Source organism: Anser cygnoides, chromosome 20 (genome assembly GCF_040182565.1).
Source record: "Anser cygnoides isolate HZ-2024a breed goose chromosome 20, Taihu_goose_T2T_genome, whole genome shotgun sequence".
Classification (NCBI taxonomy): domain Eukaryota; kingdom Metazoa; phylum Chordata; class Aves; order Anseriformes; family Anatidae; genus Anser; species Anser cygnoides.
The window spans coordinates 10,350,591-10,369,226 of record NC_089892.1 but is presented as its reverse complement, the minus strand read 5'-3'; the positions used below and the strand labels follow the sequence as shown (position 1 = coordinate 10,369,226).

The window sequence follows — 18,636 nt, the reverse complement described above, 5'->3', positions numbered from 1 at the left end:
GGCCCTTCTCCACCAGGACATTTTGTGCCCGCAGCACGCCGTCGGGCCGTGCCCTCACAAGGGGAGGCCCTGAGCAGCCGGCATGGCGGGGTAGGAGGGTGCGGGTCCAGGACAGCGGGGCAGCAGCTCTGCAGATTGCTGCAGCCATGGGGTTCGCCTGTGTGACAAGGGAGCAGCACGTGCAGGTGTGCAGCGAGGACGGGTCCCTGCTGCCAGAGGTGCTTCTCCCACGGGGCTGAGGTGGGAAGGACCCACTTGGGCATCGGATCCCAGGCAAACCCTACTGCTCGCTGCGTGTCTCTGAATGAAGCACATCTCCCAGGAGGGCAGAAGACCTTGAATTCACTTAAGTCACTTTGTCCCTGGTCTGCTCAACTTCCAGAGTAAGTAGATCTGGCTTGAACTTCCAGCTACAAGCTTTCCCTTTTTCTCCAATGCTGAAAGTCACCTGCACATTCCCCTTTCGGTAAGCGCTGTAACTGTAGTCCCTCTTAGCACAGAGACAGAATTAAACAGATTGGACCACTCCCATCCTTCACTGCCGTCATTTAAGGCACTTTTCTTCAGTTCTGGGATCTTTCAGTATTCATTTCTGCACCCTCCCCATTTAGAAATGTTGTTCTCCACGTGCTGCCACAACAACGGGTGTGACGTGTGCTTATCTGTCTCATCAGTGTGGCAGATGATAGAAACCACTTCTAACTCCTCACCACCGCCTGCGCAGACAGCTTCTGGCCAGAGACCTGGCCACTATTCTCCTTAACGCCTTCACTGAGTTACTGGTGCCCTGAGTAACCTGGTGGCCAGAAATACAGCCTTTGTTCCTTATTCTGGAAGCATTTCATGTCCATACCATGCTGTTTTGAAATCAGTATCATGGGGTACAAAGTCAAATTTGTTGCAGAAGCCCAGACACAATGGATTATTATCTATCACCTTCTTCCCTCTCTCCTTGTGCTTTGTCACAAATGGTGATGTGTTGGGGACAAACCCAGAGCAGGAGCTGTGCAGGTGGAGTTCTCACTGCAGTTAAGGTGAAATAATGCACGTCTGAGTCCTGCTGGGCCCGCCTTTTTCCCTGTTCCCTCACCACCCGGCTGTACGTGGGGTTGCCCCAGCAGATCCTAATGTGGGGTTGCCCCAGCAGATCCTAACGTGGGGTTGCCCCAGCAGATCCTATCAGTACCAGCCCTGCCCCTGTCGCAGGCAGTGTTGGCCATGCCTGGTAGTGACGTGTCGTACATGCCACATCAGTTGTGCCCTGGTGCCACACCGCTGGGACACCGCAAACTCACGCCTGTGCTGCACGGTGGCAGCCTGCCATCACACGCTCTTGGTCCTGTCCCCTGCTGTTGTCACACCTGGGTTTTGTAATCGAGCGCTTGTTTTTGTGCCAAAATATGAGAGGTGAATGGGATTCCCAGGAGCCTCTTAGAGCACTCAGCTGCTACTCCAGGGTTATCCACGGGTGTAAATACAGTGACACGGGGGATTAGCTCCAGAGCATTCAATAGCCAGCCAAGTTTCACTTTCCAGTCCTTCATGCTGTCTCACTGACTCAGCCTAGAAAAAAAAACAGTTGACAGGAACTATGATAGAAGGCTCTACAACCTTGACTGGCAGGGGAGGACATGAATAATGGCTGGATTTTTTTTTTTTTTATAAAGGCAAGAGGGCATGCAGCAAAACCAGCAGATGTCAGGTTCAATCCCCACATAGGGAGGCGTTTTCTTTGTACCAGGTGCAAGACAAACTGCGTGATTCATTATTTCAGGATTTGTGGGCTTTACATGGGCTCAAAAGCCAACTAGACAAGACCATGAAAGAGAAATCCATTGAGATCTACGAGTACAAAGACACATTGTTGGCTCTGTAAGTGCCTGAGCCATGAGTCACCAGAGGCGGGGAAATGTCACTACCCGTTTGCCCTGTCCTTATTTTCAACCCCGGGCACCCGCTGAGGGCCACTGTGAGGGCCATGATGCAGGACGACGTGCCATGGTCTTGTGCTGTGGTTGAGCACAGTGGGTTGTGTGTAAACTTTAAACTGCCCTTGTGTTATTGAAGCTTAACTGCAAAGAGCTGCCTCCTTCCATTTCGCTCAGGTTTGCCTGCACGCAGACAGGGCAGGCAGCACATGTGGACATTGTACCATTTGTTCCCAGCACACTGGCAACTTTGGCAACAAAATACCACCACCAGCCCACTTCAGGTCTCATTGAAGGAGCACGATTGCTCTGCTTTGGCTCAGGAGTGCAAAGGTAAGAGCCTTACCAGCAAGAGACAGTGCTCCTTCCAGTAAACAGACCTGTATTTTCAGCGAGACGGTGGAGTGAGGCCCTCACGCTGGGGTGCGGCTCGGGGCAGGCCGGGACCTCAGCAAGTTCTGGCCAAAGGTTATTTACGTCACTGTGTGCCAGCAAGCGTGCCATTTTGCCCCGCACCTCATGGGCTGAGGATTTCGGCACACAGTGTTATCTGAGGCATGGAAAGTCCTGAGCTCTCAATTGTTTCCTGATTGCACAGACTTCCCAAAGAAACGTGGTGGCAGTTGATAACAGGCACTGCCTGGAAACAACGTGGTGGCGATACTTTTCTCCGCGCTTTTGTGTGTAATGAGCAGCCATCACAGAATAGCGAAAGCAGTATGAAAAATGTTTTCCTGTGATCCTGTTTGCACGGAGTCAACCTCCCGCAGTGCTCTGCAGGCTCGCCCTCCTCCTGCCTGTGGTCCTGCTCCCCATCGCCCTCCCCCAGCCGTGCCTGCGGCCCTGCAATGCAGAAACCCCGCTGTCTCCTCCAGAGCTTCCCTTAAAGCGCTTCTCTGATGTGCTGCCCACAAGGGGCCTGGCATGACGCTGCTCTGGTGCCTGTTGCTTATTCCTTTATCTTGCTGCCCACTCACATCCAGACATCTGCACTTTCTCAGACCATGGCTGAGCTGACAGTGAGGTGATCCTGACCAGTGTCTCTCATTCCCTTCCTCTGCTGCTGCTGCTTCTTGTTCTGACACTTAATGGGCCTGTCCAGGCTGCTAAACGAGGGGTAAAAAATAACAGATTTTTTTTTTTTCTTTTCTTTTTTTTTTTTTGGTAGGGTTAGTCACTGTAGTTCCTGTCAGACAGCCAGTGCCTGGGGGCAAGACAGCTATGGCACTTGCTGAGGGGAAGACCATGCTGGCACCCCTGTGGCCCCACTGGCCGTCCCCTCGTGAGCTGGTGCGAGGCTTTGGTGGGCAGGGACCTCGGCTGGGTGCCGGCCCCAGGGGAGCTGAGCCAGCCGAGCCCCCTTCCCCTCTGAGCAGGGCACGCTGCCCTTCCTGAAAACAAAGCCTGGGGCCAACAGAGACCCACTTGGTGGGGCCACAGTCTTGTTGGATGGCTTGGGGGTCGCATAGCCCCGACTCTTGGGCTCTCCATCTCCATGATGCCACGGCCACACCACAGCTCGTGCGGGCCCCGTCGGTTCCCTCCCGCGGGGCTCCTGCGGCCCCCTCTCCGCGTGGGGGCCCGCACGGCTGCGATACCCCCGCCGGGTTTAGTACGAAACCGGATCTGCGTGAACCCGGCCCTGACACTCGGGGGTGCCGCAGGGCCCTCAGGGCGCGGCCCTGCCCGCTCCCCGTCATGGCGCCCTCCCCGCCCTCGGGGCCGCCCGCCCCGCTCCGCCCCGCCGAGGGCGGCCCCGGGGGCGGCTCCGCGGCCGGCGGCGGGGCCTGCCCAGGTGCGGCGGGCGGAGGCGGCGGCCGCGGCGCGGCAGTGCCCCCTGTGCCGCCGCCATGAGCAGCGCCGAGCCGCCGCCGCCGCTCGGGGCCGGGCCGCGGGCTCAGCCCGCCTGGAAACGGGAGATCCTGGAGCGCAAGCGGGCCAAGCTGGCCGGGGCGGCCGGCGGCGAGACGGAGCCCCCGGCCGGGCCGGCGGCGCGGGGCTCGACGGCGGCGGCGGCGGCGATGGGCGAGCGGCTGGTGGTGGCCGAGAGCCTGGGCCCGCTCCGGGAGAACCCCTTCATGCGGCTGGAGAGCGAGCGGCGGCGGCTGCGGCAGGGGCTGCCCGGGCACGGCCCCGAGGCGGCGCGGCCGCTGCAGCAGCTGCTGGAGCTGTACAGCGCCGTGCCGGGCATCCGCACCATCCGCGCCGACAACATCCTCATCATCGAGTCGCAGCCCGACGCCGCCGCCGCCTCCTGCTTCGCCGACGGGGACTCGCTGCCGGGACGCCGCCGGGAGCCGGCCGCCGCCTCCCCGCCTCCCCGCCCGGACCCGCTGCGGGAGCTGCTGGCCCGCCAGGGCGCCGCGCTCGCCGAGATCCGCGCCGAGCAGGTCTTCATCTACGAGGCGGCCGAGCCGCCCGAGGCGGCCGAGCCGGGCACCGTCAGCCGCCTCCTGGAGAAGTTCGGGCAGCGACCGCGGGGCCGCCGCCGCCGGGGCGGGGAGGCGCTGCCCGGGCCCGCCGCCGCCGCCGCCACCCCCCGGGCCGGGCCGGTTTCCCCGCCGCCCGTGCCGGGCTCCCCCCGGGCCGCGGCTCCCCCGAAGGCGGGGCCGGGCTCCCCCCGCGCCTCGGCCCCGAAGACGGGACCGGGATCCCTGCCGGCGGCACCGGGCTCCCCCCTGCCCTTGCCGACCTCCCCCCGGGCCGCCGCCCCCCAGCCGCTGCCGGCGCCCCCCCAGCCCCCGGCGTCCCCCCGGGCTGCCGCCCCCCAGCCCCCGGCTCCCCTGGCAGCCCCGGTCTCCCCCAGGGCTGTGGTCCCCCAGGCGGTCCCGGTCTCCCCCAGGGCTGTGGCCCCCCAGGCGGTCCCACTCCCTCCCCAGGCACCGCTGGGTGTCCCCAAGGCCGCGGCTCCCCAGGCCAACTGCTTCCTCCACAAGATTGGCTCCAACTCCTTCACCGTGACCCCGCGGGGTCTGCCCCCCGCCGGCCGTGTCCCTGAGCCTGCTGGCCATGTCCCCGAGCCCCCTGGCTGTGTCCCCAAGCCCATCGACCGTGTCCCTGAGCCCATCAGACCGTGTCCCTGAGCCCCCAGCCGTGTCCCCAAGCCCATCGACCATGTTCCTGAGCCCATCGGCCGTGTCCCCAAGCCCATCGACCATGTTCCTGAGCCCATCGGCCGTGTCCCCAAGCCCATCGACCGTGTTCCTGAGCCCTCCGGCCGGAGCGTGCCGCCCAAGGGGCTGACAGTGCCATCCACCAGCGCTGCCAACGCCAGGAGGCCAAAGCCGGAGGAGGCCGAAGTGGCTGTGTCGCCCCCACCCAGTGCCAGTCTGGCCCCCAGTGCCACCCAGCCGCTCTCTGCGTCTGCCCCCCGGGCTGGGGGCTCCTTTGAGATCCTCCCCGCCCCCAAGCCTGACTTGGCTGCCATCCCTGCCCATGACCTGCAAGCGCAGGCCCTGGCCAAACTGCGCCTGAATTCGCGCAACTCCTTCGTCTTCGTGCCGCGACGGGAGGGCGGCCCGGCTCTGCCTGCGGCACAGAGCACGGGAGCGAGGCCGCCGCTGTCCTCGCAGCAGAAGGTACAGAAAGAGCCCCCGAGGGTTTCCGCTCCGGAGCAGGAAGAGCCTGTCGCTTCCCTGCCGGCGCCTCTGGATCCGTTGGTACCTGTGACTTACATCGATGACATTGTGGAGCCAGACAGCGGGGAGGTCTCCCCCAGGGTCAACTTGGCCACGAGGACGGGGAACTTGGCGGATCAGCCTGGGGGAGCTGGCCCTGACCTGGAGATGGAGTTTTCCTCTGTGCCCCTCTACAGACCTCACTCTGCCTCCCCTGGCCTCCATCAGAGGGGAGGCAACACCTTCACTGTCGTGCCCAAAAGGAAGCCCGTTGCCTCGGGGCCACAGACTCTTACTGATGCTGGTGGAAGGCCTCAGCGGGAGGAAGAGGAGGAGGAGGAGGAAAGCAAAGGAAAGGGCAAAGCTGTGGAGAACGCTGATGGGCCCCAGGCGGGGTTGTCCCATAAAAAGCGCTACCCCACCGTCAACGAGATCGAAGTGATCGGTGGGTACCTGTCCCTGGAGAGGTCCTGCATGAGCAAGACAGGCTCTCGCCGCAAGAAGGTAACTGCCTTGGGTGCCTCTGCTCTGAACAGGGAGGCCAAAAGTAGCTTCCTACTGCTTTTGGCTTGGCTTTTGGCAAGTGCTTTGTTTGTATCTCAAGCAGTCCTGTGAGCTGCTGGGTGGGGAGATGAGCAGCAAGCTTTGTGCTCTGCTCCTTTTGAGAGCCAAAGGCGTGCCTGTGGGGAGCGGGGTTGGTGTTGTCCCACTGAGTAGGTCGGAGTGGGATGTCACCTGTGATAACCACAGGGCTGCCTACCATTGCTTCTTGGAGGTATGATAACGGAAAGGGAGGTATTTGTGGTATTTAGAAAATTGAGATGAGCTGCATGGTTTGAATGGCTGCAGACTGTCCCTCACTCTGTTTTTGCTCATGCGTTGAGGTCCCTCTGATCACTGCCTGGTTACAGAGTGCAACGGGCAGTGTGACGTTGGCGTCTTCCCCAGATTAGTGATCTATTGATAGAGGCTCAAGAATTAGGTCTCTATTAGGCAGAAAGAGATCAGCAACAACTTAGCTCCTCTTGATATGATTATACCACCTGTCTGCTCATGTGCAGTTGCTGCTCATCTCTGAAGAGCCAGGAGACTTCAAGTGCTCCAAGTTTCTCTGAAGGAAATGCCAGGTTTTCTCAGTGCTTGGGATCTAGTTTAGATCCTTGGGAGCCTTAAATTGGGAATTAATCTTTGTGTGGCAGGATGAAATGTGTCTGGATGTGACACAGGCATGTAGAAAGAGCGGGTTATTTTGCTGAACTGAAGAAGTAGGCGTGAATCGTTCTGCTCAGAAAGCAGCACACCGTGGTGACAGGCAGCATAGGCATCGTGTCATTACAAATCCCGATTTCTAGGCTTGCGGCGTGACATGTTTCTCCATAGCGGGAAGTGTTGTTTGACATTCCGTTACCTAAATTCAACTAAATATTTGATGGACTGAATCCACATGGGTGCCTGAGGCACTGAGCATTATAATTCAAGGAAACCCTTTGAATAGGATGCATCTCATTTGGAAACGAGGCAGCAAGTGCTGTTTCTCTTGGCTTAATGTTTTTAAGTTCCTTCATAGGAGCACACTGTGTGTATTAATCTGATCATGACTAAGGCAGGTGGCAAATCTGAAGCACGAGAGCCAGGCATCAGAATAGGCAAATCTGCACAGGTGTGGATTTTTGCTAAGTGCTACTGCAGTTTTTCATTGTCTCCTGCAGGCAAATTCTTAATCAGGCTGGAGCTGTTCTGCTTCCTAAACACCTCCACGCTGCCACTGGTTCCAGCTGTTTTCTTGGCTCTGCTCTGTTCAGTTTGGGGCATCAGTAGGATTTACACCAAATCCTGTGAGACATGCATGGTATAAACTGTGAAAATATCAAGATGTGTTACAGTTACGGGTACTCTGAGGATGGAGCAGAAAATACAGAGGAAACCCTGCAGGGCAAACTCTGAGATATGCCCAACTCGTGATGCTGCCAGAGGGGCTGATTGCTTTGTGCAGGATGCTGCTGCTGGCTCAGCAAGTAGTCTTGCTTGTAAGAAAATTAAGCCTCAAGTAAACAAAACCCGTTAAATATTGTGCAGTGGAAGCCATCCTTAAATATTACAGGAAGGAGGGAGAGAGATAAGGACAAGGCTGGTGCAGCGATGGAATTGTTTAAGGGCAGACAAACGCTGCAACAGAACCCAGAGAAGCAGTGGCATCTCCGTCCTCGGGGCTACCTGAGTCGTGGCTGGGCAGAGCCCTGGGCAGCCTGGTCTGGCTGGGCCTGCCTGGAGCACGGCTTTGGGACAGAGACCTCGAGGGGTCCTTCCCCAGCCTGAAATGCCGTGATCCTTTGCAGTGGGTTGACAGCTGTGTTGTCTGCCGTGTGTTGGATTTGTGTGGTGTCGGGCGGGTCACGGAGCTTCTCTGCCTCTGTTCTTATCGGCATAATAGCATTAACTGTGCCCCGCCGCAGGCGTTTTGAAGATGAAGCGCGGTGAGTACTGACTTGTGTGCAGGGGCTGTCCTGCGGGAGAGCTCGCGTAAAGAGCTGCCTTCTGGTGAAAGAGAGATTAAAGGCAAGGAGCGAACTGCCTGTTACGCTGCAGAGTTCGAGGCTGAAATAAATGGGTAAGGCCTTTAGTAAATAAGGTCCGGCCTAAAGGAGAAGCTGTAAAGAGACTTAAGTTTCTGGGTAAAACGTGGCGATGCAGTGGGAGAAGCACCGGGTTTTCTCTCTGTTCATTTCCCCTCGCTAGAGGTGGCAAGCGTGGGATGTTGTTTGACTTTGTAGCCAGGACTTAGAAGATGCTGTAGCAAATGGAAAGATTTCTGTTTACTCGTAGCCTAGAGGATGTTTGTGGCTTTTACTCTGGATAATCAGGCTGCGTGTTGATGCCTGAAAAGGAAGGAGCTTGTATTAGACCGCATTCCTTGGTTTCTTCCCAAGAGATTGCTGTGTCGTCAAGGCAACCAGCCAAAACCAAGGGTTCTGTTTAAAGATACGCCGGGGTTTGCAGAAACTTGGTTTCGGCCTGGATTGGGCAGAAGCAAACCCTTCTGCGAGCTGGAAGCCGTAGTTTGGTAAAACCGACGTCTCTCCTGCTGCTGGCTGTGGCACGCGGTGCCCCAGGGGCCTTCCGGGGCCGCTCTCCCCGGGCACAGCCGCCTCCTGCCTCAGCAGCTTCGCGTCTGAACCCGGCCGGGGGTTTGCTGGCGGGTCTGTGTGTGCCAGCAAAGCAGCGTTCAGTGAGACTTCGGTTACTTGAAAATCTTCATCCACTTGCTGGTGCGTGGGAGGAATCGGGGCAAAGCAAACATCGGCCTGGGAGTGCCGCGCTCCTGGGGGTGGGCAGGCGGCGGGGCCGGTGGTGTGTGAGCAGGGACGCTGATGCTTCTGGGGAACTCAAGCTCTGTTTTTCTTCAAATGCTGAAATTCAGCCTCCCGGTCTGCAATCCCGTCCCGTTGTGTGGCCACCAAGGTGCCAGCGACGTGGGGCTGGCTCTGTCCATGTCCCTGGGGGTGTTTTGGTGTGTCGGGGCCGGGCAGGAGCGGGTTGAGCGCTGCGGGGGGCTGCGTGCTGGCAGCTCCAGCCCTGGCTCTCGGGGGCACGGTGGCTGTTGCAGGGCCAAGTCCTGCTCGTGGCTTGGCTGCGGCCTGAAGGACGCTGCCTTCTTGCAGCTGGTGCTCAAGGTCTTTTGGAAAACAGCTTTATTGCTCCTTCCAGGCGCTTCAAGCATGTGAAGTAGCTGTTTGCTTTGGGGCTGGAGCTGTCATCCCCAGCTAGATACAGAGCTGATGAAGGGGAGAGAGAAATGCTGTGGCGGTGTTAGGGGGCAAAATAGTTTTCCCAGCTCTTCTGTTCAGGCAACTTGAGTTGCCGTGGTGGGACAGGCATTCCCTGAGGGCTGTGGTGGTGAACATGGGGTTGTGTGAGATGGGCCATGGCCGAGACGTGCAGGAGGAGGGCAGAGCCCTGGTGGTGCTCGTAGTGGGGAGCGGGCTGCCCGTACAGGCAGGGGGTTTGAGCTCTTGTCCTCCTGCAGCCACGGCAAGGCCCTTCAGCTCCATGGCCATTCGAAGAGACCTCGCAATGTGGTTCAGGTACAGCGAGAGGTGTGGCTTCAGCTGGAAAGCCAAGCGAACGTTCGCTGCCCTGAACGGATATGTTTGGTTTCAAGGGGAGCGCTGGGCGGTCGCTGGAAGAGGCTGGCTGAGCTCTGACGGTGAGGACAGGATACGTGCGCGGGGTGGAAGGAGACCTGCTGACCCTTGTTCTAAACAGGGGATGGGAGAGAGGATGCAGAGCGCGGCTGGTGACCTCTGTTCAGCGCTTGTCTTCATCCTCTGTTATCACAGAAGAAATAAAGAAATCTCAGCCTGGCAGCAGTCCCTGGGGAGCACGGCAGCCCCGGGAGGAAGGGAAGGCTTTGCTGCAGGATGTGGGTCTGTTGGATCTCAGCGGATAAAATCTGGCTTGGATGAGCTAACGAGAACCAATCTTTGTTTGGTTACCTGTCAAAATAATGTACGTAGGGTTGTCGGCATGATAGAAATCTGAGTTTCTGTAGAACATGTGACTGGCATGTCGGAGCGAGCGATCGGGAGGGACTACCAGCTGCCAAGCCAGTGGGGTGCTGAGGAGTGGTTGTTGGTCCTCAGGCTTCACGCTCTCAGCCCGACGGAGCTTGGACTCTGCCGTGAAGGTCCCGTGTGTACAGAAGTTGCCCAGACTCTGCTCCTTCCTTAGGTCTTGTCACTCCTCCAGTGCATCCCCTGTCACAGTTTGCCCTCTCCAGGACTTTGGTACCTGTCGAGGACCCTGCAGGAAAGGTGACTTCTAAGCCAGGCAACCCAAATGCTGTAAGTAACAGGGCTTGAGAGCCAACAGGCATCAGATTGGTGATGGTGTTAATGTTTTTTGCTTGTCGGCTGGCAGTTTGCTGACTGCTGGAAGGTGAGCTGTAGCTTTGTATCGATAGGGCTTACAAGAACAGGGTTAGTGGGATCCAAACAGCTGGAACCTAACGCGTCCCTGCTTCTCTGCAAATTGTCTTTGAAGATGGAGTTTCCCAGTTTATGTGCACTGTAGCACAGTCAATTTTCTAACATTTTGAGCAGCTTAAAGCTTGAACGTGGCTTGCAAATGCCCACTTTAATGTCTGTTGAAAAACTACTGTAAACACCCCTCAGCTTTTCAGCATGGGCAGGATTGGGCAGCAGTTTTGTTGGTCTAACCTGCTGAACTTCTTGCTCTGTAGCTTTCCATCTGCTCACTTCTGCTGGAGATGGGCTCCTGTGAGAACCAGATGTAGGCTCAAGATGCTGGCAGGGATGAACACTTCAAGCTGTTGCCCAAACCTGTTTGGAGCAGGTCTGTGCAGTGTGGAATCTCAATACCGGTGACTGCCTGCAGTATTTTTTGCAAGGTATAGCACAAGTAAATTAGCCCGGTGGTGGAAGCAGAAATCTGTCTGCAAAAACCTGGCAGATTCCCTCTCTGTGTTCTGGAGGGCTCAGGTTGAAGATTTGTTTTATTGAACTACTTGGAGAGCCTGTACCTTGCCATTTTCTGTCTTGTGACTGTACTTTGTCATGGAAATACATCTGCTGCCTTTAAGGAGGGACTGCAGTATGTATCTGACATGAATGTATTGAATTTTTGGCAAATGAGGTCAGCAGTCACAAGTGCTGCTCAGAAAATACATGTCTCGGGGGATCAGACTTGGTCCCTCCCCTGTGGAGATGGTTTCCAGCAGCGGTGAGATCTGAGCAGGACACCAGGACAGTGCTACTTCCCTGCCCTTTTCTAATTCTGCTGATTTTAGACTATGATGGTGATGGCTGAAGACTGTAGAAACCAGGATCTCGCTGTGGTTGTAGTCTAAACCACCTCACAAGCTGGACCTGAGGACATCGGTGGGGAGGTATGTTGTTTTTTCTGTTTCCTTGCTGCCTGCCAGCTCCTTCAAGTGCTGGTACCGTGTTGTACCAAAGCACTGGCAGAGCAGATGAGTCATGTTTATCTCCTCTCAGTAGTGGGAAAGTTTCTGCAACTCGAGGTTCTCTGTGGCCTTGCCACTCCCAGGCTTCGCCCCGTGCAGCAGCAACAGCCTGAGCTGCTCCCAAATTCCCGCAGTGCTCTTCCTCCCATCTCCTGCCACTGCCCGCAGCCTGATGAATGGGACTGAAGAGCTAAAATAGAAACTCTTACGCAAATATGAGAGGAGCCTGCCTTTGAAGCTGGGTAGGACGTGCCCAGGGCTTAGCCTGGCCCCAGAGCTCAAGAGGAGATTTGGAGTGCTTTGCGCTCTGAGTTCTGATCATGCGGATTACGGCTAACGTTATCTTAATCAGTTTCCTCAATCTATGGACCAGATGGGAGATAGTTTGTAATTTCCCTCTATCTCAAGTATTCAGCTTGTCTTGGGTTTGGGTTCCCCCCACGCACTCTGTTTTTTCCAGCATGTGGTCATGGTGTTCCTGAGAAAGGGTAGGGAGCACATGCTCAGACCGACTAGGGGAGAAGTCCTGCTTGTCGGCTGCTGTGTGGGAAGTGGCTGCAGAAAAGAAAACACCAAGTTTCCAGGCTCTGTGGCAGTAAAGCAAATCCCAGTAGGAGCTGCAGCAGCATCTCCTCCACCTCTGGGCACCCCAGGGTTGTGCAGCTGCCCAGCTTCAGCACTCATCTGCTGAGGAAAACCTGTGCCATCGTAAAGCCAGTTCCAACGCCAGGCTCTTCCAGCGACCGCAGTGGGTCTGGGTATGCCGTGAGGCTGTCGCGTTATCTCCGTCTGGATGGTTTGTGTAGGAAGTCATGTGAAGTGTCTGTATCATATTGAGATATTTCTGTAAACATCCTGGGAAGATCTGGACTGAAGGAACTCTGCGCTGAAGTTTTCTGAGAAGTGTCCTTCAGCTGATCCTGGGAATTTGGCAGGGATCTGCTGTTTCACCAGCATCTGATGGACTATGAGTAAGCTGAAGGAAAACATCTCAAAGACAGTATGAGAGCAAAACGCTTGTGTGCTTAGGGAAATTGCATAGCTTGCAGCTAGTGAAAACACAGGTGTGAGGACACATCTGTAAGCCCCACGGTGAACTTGCTGCACTTAGTCATTTCTCTTCCAGGAAGTGTCTTTTGCATGTTGTAGTACAGACAGAGGGCAAGAGAGGTGTGAACTCTGACGTGCAGCATATACATGAAGCCTTTGGGCCCTGAAGTCTGGAATAAGCTCCTTGCAAGGGTGGGAATTACTTCTGTTCCCGACTTCCCTGTATTCCTGGAAAATGATGCTCCCTCTGACCCATTCCAGCTGGAGAAGGTTCACTTCCCCCGAAACAGAAGCGTTTGTTCGGACCGCGCTGGTCAGGCTGGGCTGCACAGAAATGTTTGTGGGCGGCCTCTCCCGACACTGCCCTGCTTTGTAGCCACAGGGCTGTCTGCATCGCCTCGGAGCTGCCTCTGGAGCAGGATCCTCTGCTGTGTGCCTCTCGCACGGCGCTCGTGAAGACACCAAGTCTTGGCACCGATTGTATCGTGTTAGTGCCTGCTCTCTTTGTGCATTCAGACGAGACCTGTGCCGTATATGTAGAGAGAGTTGCCCGATTCTTATGGGCTAAGTAATAGCTGAATTGCTTGTTAAGCTGTCGAGGGCTCTGGCTCCTCTGTCTGCAGATGTGCGAAGGAATGAAGGGGTCCTTTGGTGAATGGCTGCTTTGTGCCACGTCAGGCTTGGACGCGGCTGCCCGGCGGGTGGTTGGGCGCTGGGAGCTCTTCTTGGCTGACCCGAGGGAAGAGTTAACCAAGAGCTGTCTGCCCTGCGATGCTCTCCGGGACTGTCCCTACCCTGTCCCTTCTCATCAGGAATTTGAAACTTCCCCGTGTCTTGTACAAGGAGTTTAATATTTCGAATCTCCATGCATTGCTCCTATCTACCATGTGCTTCAGCATATTGATTACACAGAGCTGGCTTTGTGGGTTGCCTTGTAAATGGAGACTTTCCTGTTTTGCCCTGTGGTTTGGGAGCTGGGATGCAGTCCTGGAGGCAATCTCTCCTTTGCCAGCAACACAGCACTGCCTTGATGTGCTACTGCTGTAAATCTTTAGTGTTTCTATCTCTATTCAGTAACTAGCTCTGTTATGCAGTTAATCGTCGAGGAGAACTCAGTGTTGCTCTTAGAAAACACTTCTCAGAAAAGCATGATCAAGTGAACCTCAGGTGGAGCAGCCAACAGAGCTCTTTGGTTTTGTACAGAGTGGCAGAACAGAACCATCTACAATTTTTGAGCGTGTTTAGGGTGCGCCAGCCATAGCGGTATGGGGTTAATGGGATAGAGGAACCAAATCTTGCATCTCCTCCATTCTTAGGCATATCCGTCAAGGCAAAAACCTTTCTTCTTGTGTCAAGGAAAGGTTTTAGATGTACAAAAGCTCCTTATCTTCTCCTAAATGACAGCCAATGCCTTTTTAATATGCTGATGCTACTGCAAAGCTGGTCTGTACGTTGCAGGCCCCGGGGTACTGTTCCAGGCTGCCATGCGTAGATTTTGTGCCTGGAGTTATTCAACAACTTGAGCTGACACGTAACCCGGTTTCAGGTCGCGTACAGGCACATCGATAAGCTCATCACTAACTCATCTGAAATGGCTAGTCTTCCCAAAGATCCTTTATCTAAAAGTTGTAGAGAGAAAAGTGCATCAGGTGGGAGATCACCGAGTGCAGGTCACGATGAAAGCCCCTGCAGAGGGTGCGGCTTTGGGACACCGCCACCTCCTGCTAAATTTGCTGATCTGTGCGAATGCTGAGGCTGGATCAGATGGAAAGGCCAGGGAAAACCCTTTGGGGATCTCTGTCCACTGTCTGCTTCTACCCTCTGTACTCACAGGCAGTTATTTGTACTTGCCCAGCGCCCCCCACGGCAGCACGGAGCTTGGAGGATGTTCCGTGTTACGGCCCTGCCGCCCAAGCCAGCCTGCTGAATGGGTCTTGGCGTGTCAGGAGCTTTGCTGCCCTGCTGGTGACAGCTCTTGTGGATCTCTGTGGGGTGCAGCATATTGGCAGGCCTCCTGATGCACGCCCAGCTGTCTGCTGTTGCAGCCTCAGGTCTCTGGAGCGACGTCCTGTGCTCGTATCATCGGCCAAATCTCTGACTACCAGTGTAGTCAAACAAAGGTTTGAAGGTGCAGTCAAACAAAACTCAATGTAAGGCTATACAGAAGTGCAAGGTGATTTTTTTCTTCAAAACACTGATTTTATTCATGCCTGTTTGAGGTTTCAGTCACTCACTCTTTTGTAATCACGCTGAATTGTCCATGCTCCCAGCAGGTATCAACCGAAACCCTCCTGCTGGTGTTGCTGAGAAAGGAGGAGGCATTTGGTTGACCATGCGTGAAAAGCTGCTAAACCAGCTGCCATAAATCACGCCCAGCAGCTTGTTGGCAGCCCGTGCACGTCCTAGGGCTGTAGGAGACAGTGCAGTTCCTAATCCTGTCATTTCAGGATCATGTTGCTCAGAGAGAGAATGGTTAGGGGGAAGTTAGTACCTGAAAAGCTCTTGATCCCTGATGCTGTGCAAGTGTTGGTGTTTCATGAATACTCGGGTAGCATCTCCGCATCACTGAAAAATTGCCATGTCCCTCCTGTCACCATGCAGCAGCCACTGCCCTATCATGGTCCCTGCGTCAGATGAGTCCACACTGGAATGTGCTTAAAGAAAAGGGTGATTTTTTTTTTCCTTTTAATGCCTAGAACAAATTTCTTCTGTTTTAAGACAAGGATATCAATTTCTGAAGACTTCACAAGGTGTAAAACACCCTGCACTGACATTGCTTTGGCTCTGCCACACCTGCCAAGAAGTGAGTGTGCTAATGGGTGGAGAAAAGCCACAAGAAAGAATTTGCTTCTGGAGCTAATGATGCAGATTAGCCCCGTGGTTTGCTGCGGAGATTTACTCTGATATCCGTGGGTTGTGAGAAGCCATCGGGTGCGTGTGCCCTTTCATCAGCTGCAGAGTCGCGCACGCTTTCCCACCTTGGTGTCTGCCAACCTTTGTTGTTCGTGTAGCACGTTTCTGTAAATTGGCTATTTTTATTTCTAATCTGTTTCTGCACTTGGGGGCTCTTTTGCTGTTGGTCTGGGTGCAGACTGGGTCCTGACAGCATCCCCTGAAGCAAGTCTGCCTTTTTTTCCTTCTTGTTTTCCTAAGCCACGTATAACTACCCAGATTTAGGCTTGTTGGGCAATGTTTACCCTGGCTTCCCTTTCCTGGGTACTCTATTACTCATTACTGCTCAAATCCTAGCAAATAAATAAATGATTTTTGCTATGGCAACAAGAATCTAGTGGCTGAGCCGCACGATATTCCCTGAAAAACCTGCTTCGTTCTTCTCAGCGTGGCCCTGATGGCTGGCCAGACTGTTCCTGTATAGATACACGGCGTGGGGTTGAACTCTGGTTATGCGACACGGTTCTGCGCAAAGCATTCAGTTGAACAAATACTGATTAATCCCTGCAAACATCCACTGCTGAAGGGTGCAGAGTTTGTCCTTTCCGCAGCTGGCAGCTGCTGCCGCAGCAGAGGCGGGGGAGCCGCGCCGAGACGCCGCGAGCGGGCTCCTCCGACGGGGCTCCAGCGTGCTTGGCTCTTCTGGGACGCATTTTTCTTCTAAAGAAAATGACCCCGTCACCTTTTGTGTTTCTGTAAAAGTCTGCACGGTCTCGCAAGGGGCTGCCTGGCTGCTGACTGTACCATTACTGGGTTTCTGGTTTATTTATTTCTAGGTGCTCCTGGGGCCAACCCAGCCCGTGCTCCTTACATGCAGTTTCTGACAGTGCCCAGCTCTGCTCCTTGCTGCTTAGAGGCTTTTTGAGGCAGCCATATAACCACGTTTCGTTTCCTCCTGTTTTCTCTTAATAAGTCTTTCTCCATCTTTTCCTGGCTACGTTGAGCAGCTCTGCGCTGCCCCGGCCGGCTCTCCGCGGGGCCGTGTCTGGTTCTGGGGCCCTTTCCCCTCGGTTCTCCCTCTGCGTGGCCAGGGGTGGACGCGTGTCCCCGGGGCGGCGCGCAGGAGCGGGGAAGGCGGTGGTGCTGGAGTCCGACCCCGTGCCAGCGGGCGGTTGTTCCCCCACTGTTTGCTTTGCCTGGGCGCGTCCTCGAGAGCGTTACTGCAGCCTTGGGGCGGCCGCCGGGCCCTTCCTGCTCCTTGGTGCCGCGCCTTTGGGTGCAGGGGATGGGATGCCAGCACGGGGCAGGCCAGCGAGGTGCTGGGGGGGCTGCACCGTGGTGAATTTGTGCTTGGAGTCAGCCTTCTTGCAGGCTGCGCTGCCTCAGTGGGAGGGCTTGCTGAAGCAGCAAACCCTCCGGGTACGAGCCCTCCCTCGGGCCCTGATGCGTCCGGCTGGCACTGCTGCAGGCAGCGATTGCTTTTCATTTTGAATAACTTCAGCATTGCCTCCTACAGCATCGTGGCCCCTCAGCAGCAGGGACCCGGCAAGCGCGGAGCCTCCTGCGTGGCTGCGGGCGAACCAAGCAGGGCTGCTGTGATTTGGGCTGGGCTGTGGCACGCGGCCTCGGGCGCTGCCAGGGATCTCCTGGTGACTGCTGCTGCTTCCTGCTCCTGCCCTGGCCTCGCTCCGTGGGTGGGGCTGCTTTCTCCCCTTGCTCTACGCACAGCTTTGGTCTAAATTGGTCTCAAAGTCATTTTTCTTAGAGATTTCCTTTTGTTAGCAGAAAACCAGGAAAAACCTACTTGTGTCTCCCAAGCTTGAATTAGAGAAACCAGGTTGATCTGTCCTGTCCCCTGTGCTTGCCATGCTTAGCCATGCGTTGCCCTGCAGCATGTGCTGGCAGTGCCGTGCCTGGTCCTGGGGTGGCCCCGCAGCTTCCAGGAGCACAGGGCAGGGCCGTCCTCACAGCCCCCGGAGCACAGAGGCCACATTGTGAGCACTCGCTGCCTGGCTCGGGTCAGGGAGCATCTAGGGCAGCGGCAGGGGTGAGAAACTCAGCAACCAGGGTGCTCTGATCTTCAGGGCTGTTTTACTGCAGTCCTTTTTCTCTGAACTGTAATCGCGCCCCGTGTCACCTGGGGACAGCTAAAGCGGCCGGGGCAGGGAGCGGGGCGAGGCGGCTGGCTGCCCCCTCTGTTTCCATCCCCTTCTCCTGGGGTGTGGGGAAAGGAGCCAGCCTGTGCCCGGGGCGCATCCTGGGCTCAGGCAGAGCAGCACAACGTGGCAGCCGGCTCCACTGTGTCCGCAGGCTCCCACCCCTGCAATCGTGGGCTCGGCCTGAGCAGGGCACAAGGCAGCAGCAGGGTTGTACCAGGTGAAGGAGTTGCTGCTGTTGCAAGAAGTATGTGTGTCTGAGCGGCACGCTTGGTGTGAGGTTGCCTGAAAGCTGCTTAGGGCCGCGTGCTGTTTCTCGGCCTGTTGTGTATTTTGCACGTGAGGGAAACTGCAAACACGGCACGTGGGGCAGATGTGCTGTACTTTCTTCCTACCGGTCATTACACAGGATCAGAAGAGATCTTCTGAATCGTCCGGCTCCTACTGCCTGTCACAAGCAACCGTGTCTGTTTAATTCTGTTCATAACCCTATTAGCTCAATTTTAAATGCAGTTATAAGTAAAGGGATCTCAGCACCCTTTTAGGCAGCTGGTCCTGAACCTTGATCCAAGTTGGCTAGATACTTCCTTATTTTTGGCTTAAAGTTATTCCTGGCAAGCTTATCCTCCTTGTTTGTCTGTGTTGTATGCTGGCATCAGCAGTTCTTCTCTGCGCCTTGGTGTTTATTTTCTTGGTGCACTTACAAAGAGCCATTATGCTTTTTCTCGACCTTTACTTCTGCTAGCGTGAACAGGCTGAATTTCATCTCCACTTGTTCAGGAATGATGAATTGTAACCAGATCTTCTAAGCAGGACTCTAGGTAATGATTAGGACAGGTAAAGCAGCAGGTGAACAACCCCTGCCCTCAGCTTTTGCTTTGGACTTGGAAGACCACATCTGGAGTTACTGCATCTGGGTTTGGCCTTCCCACTGCAGGGAAGATGTTGAGAAACTGGAGCAAGTCCTTCAGAGGCCACCAAGGGGTTCCCTGGGCTTGGCCAGGAAGCTG

At 55.7% G+C, this 18,636-nt stretch overlaps 1 protein-coding gene across 1 annotated transcript in view; it reads left to right on the top strand.

Moving 5' to 3' along the window:
• The first annotated feature begins 3,734 nt into the window (after window positions 1-3,734).
• TPRN (taperin) overlaps window positions 3,735-18,636 on the top strand; it is a 20,659-nt gene continuing 5,757 nt past the window's right edge. The window contains exons 1-2 of the mRNA XM_066980545.1: window positions 3,735-4,939; window positions 5,138-6,049. Coding sequence (XP_066836646.1) covers window positions 3,779-4,939; window positions 5,138-6,049 — 2,073 coding nt within the window. The 5' untranslated portion in view covers window positions 3,735-3,778. The remainder of the gene's footprint in view (window positions 4,940-5,137; window positions 6,050-18,636) is intronic.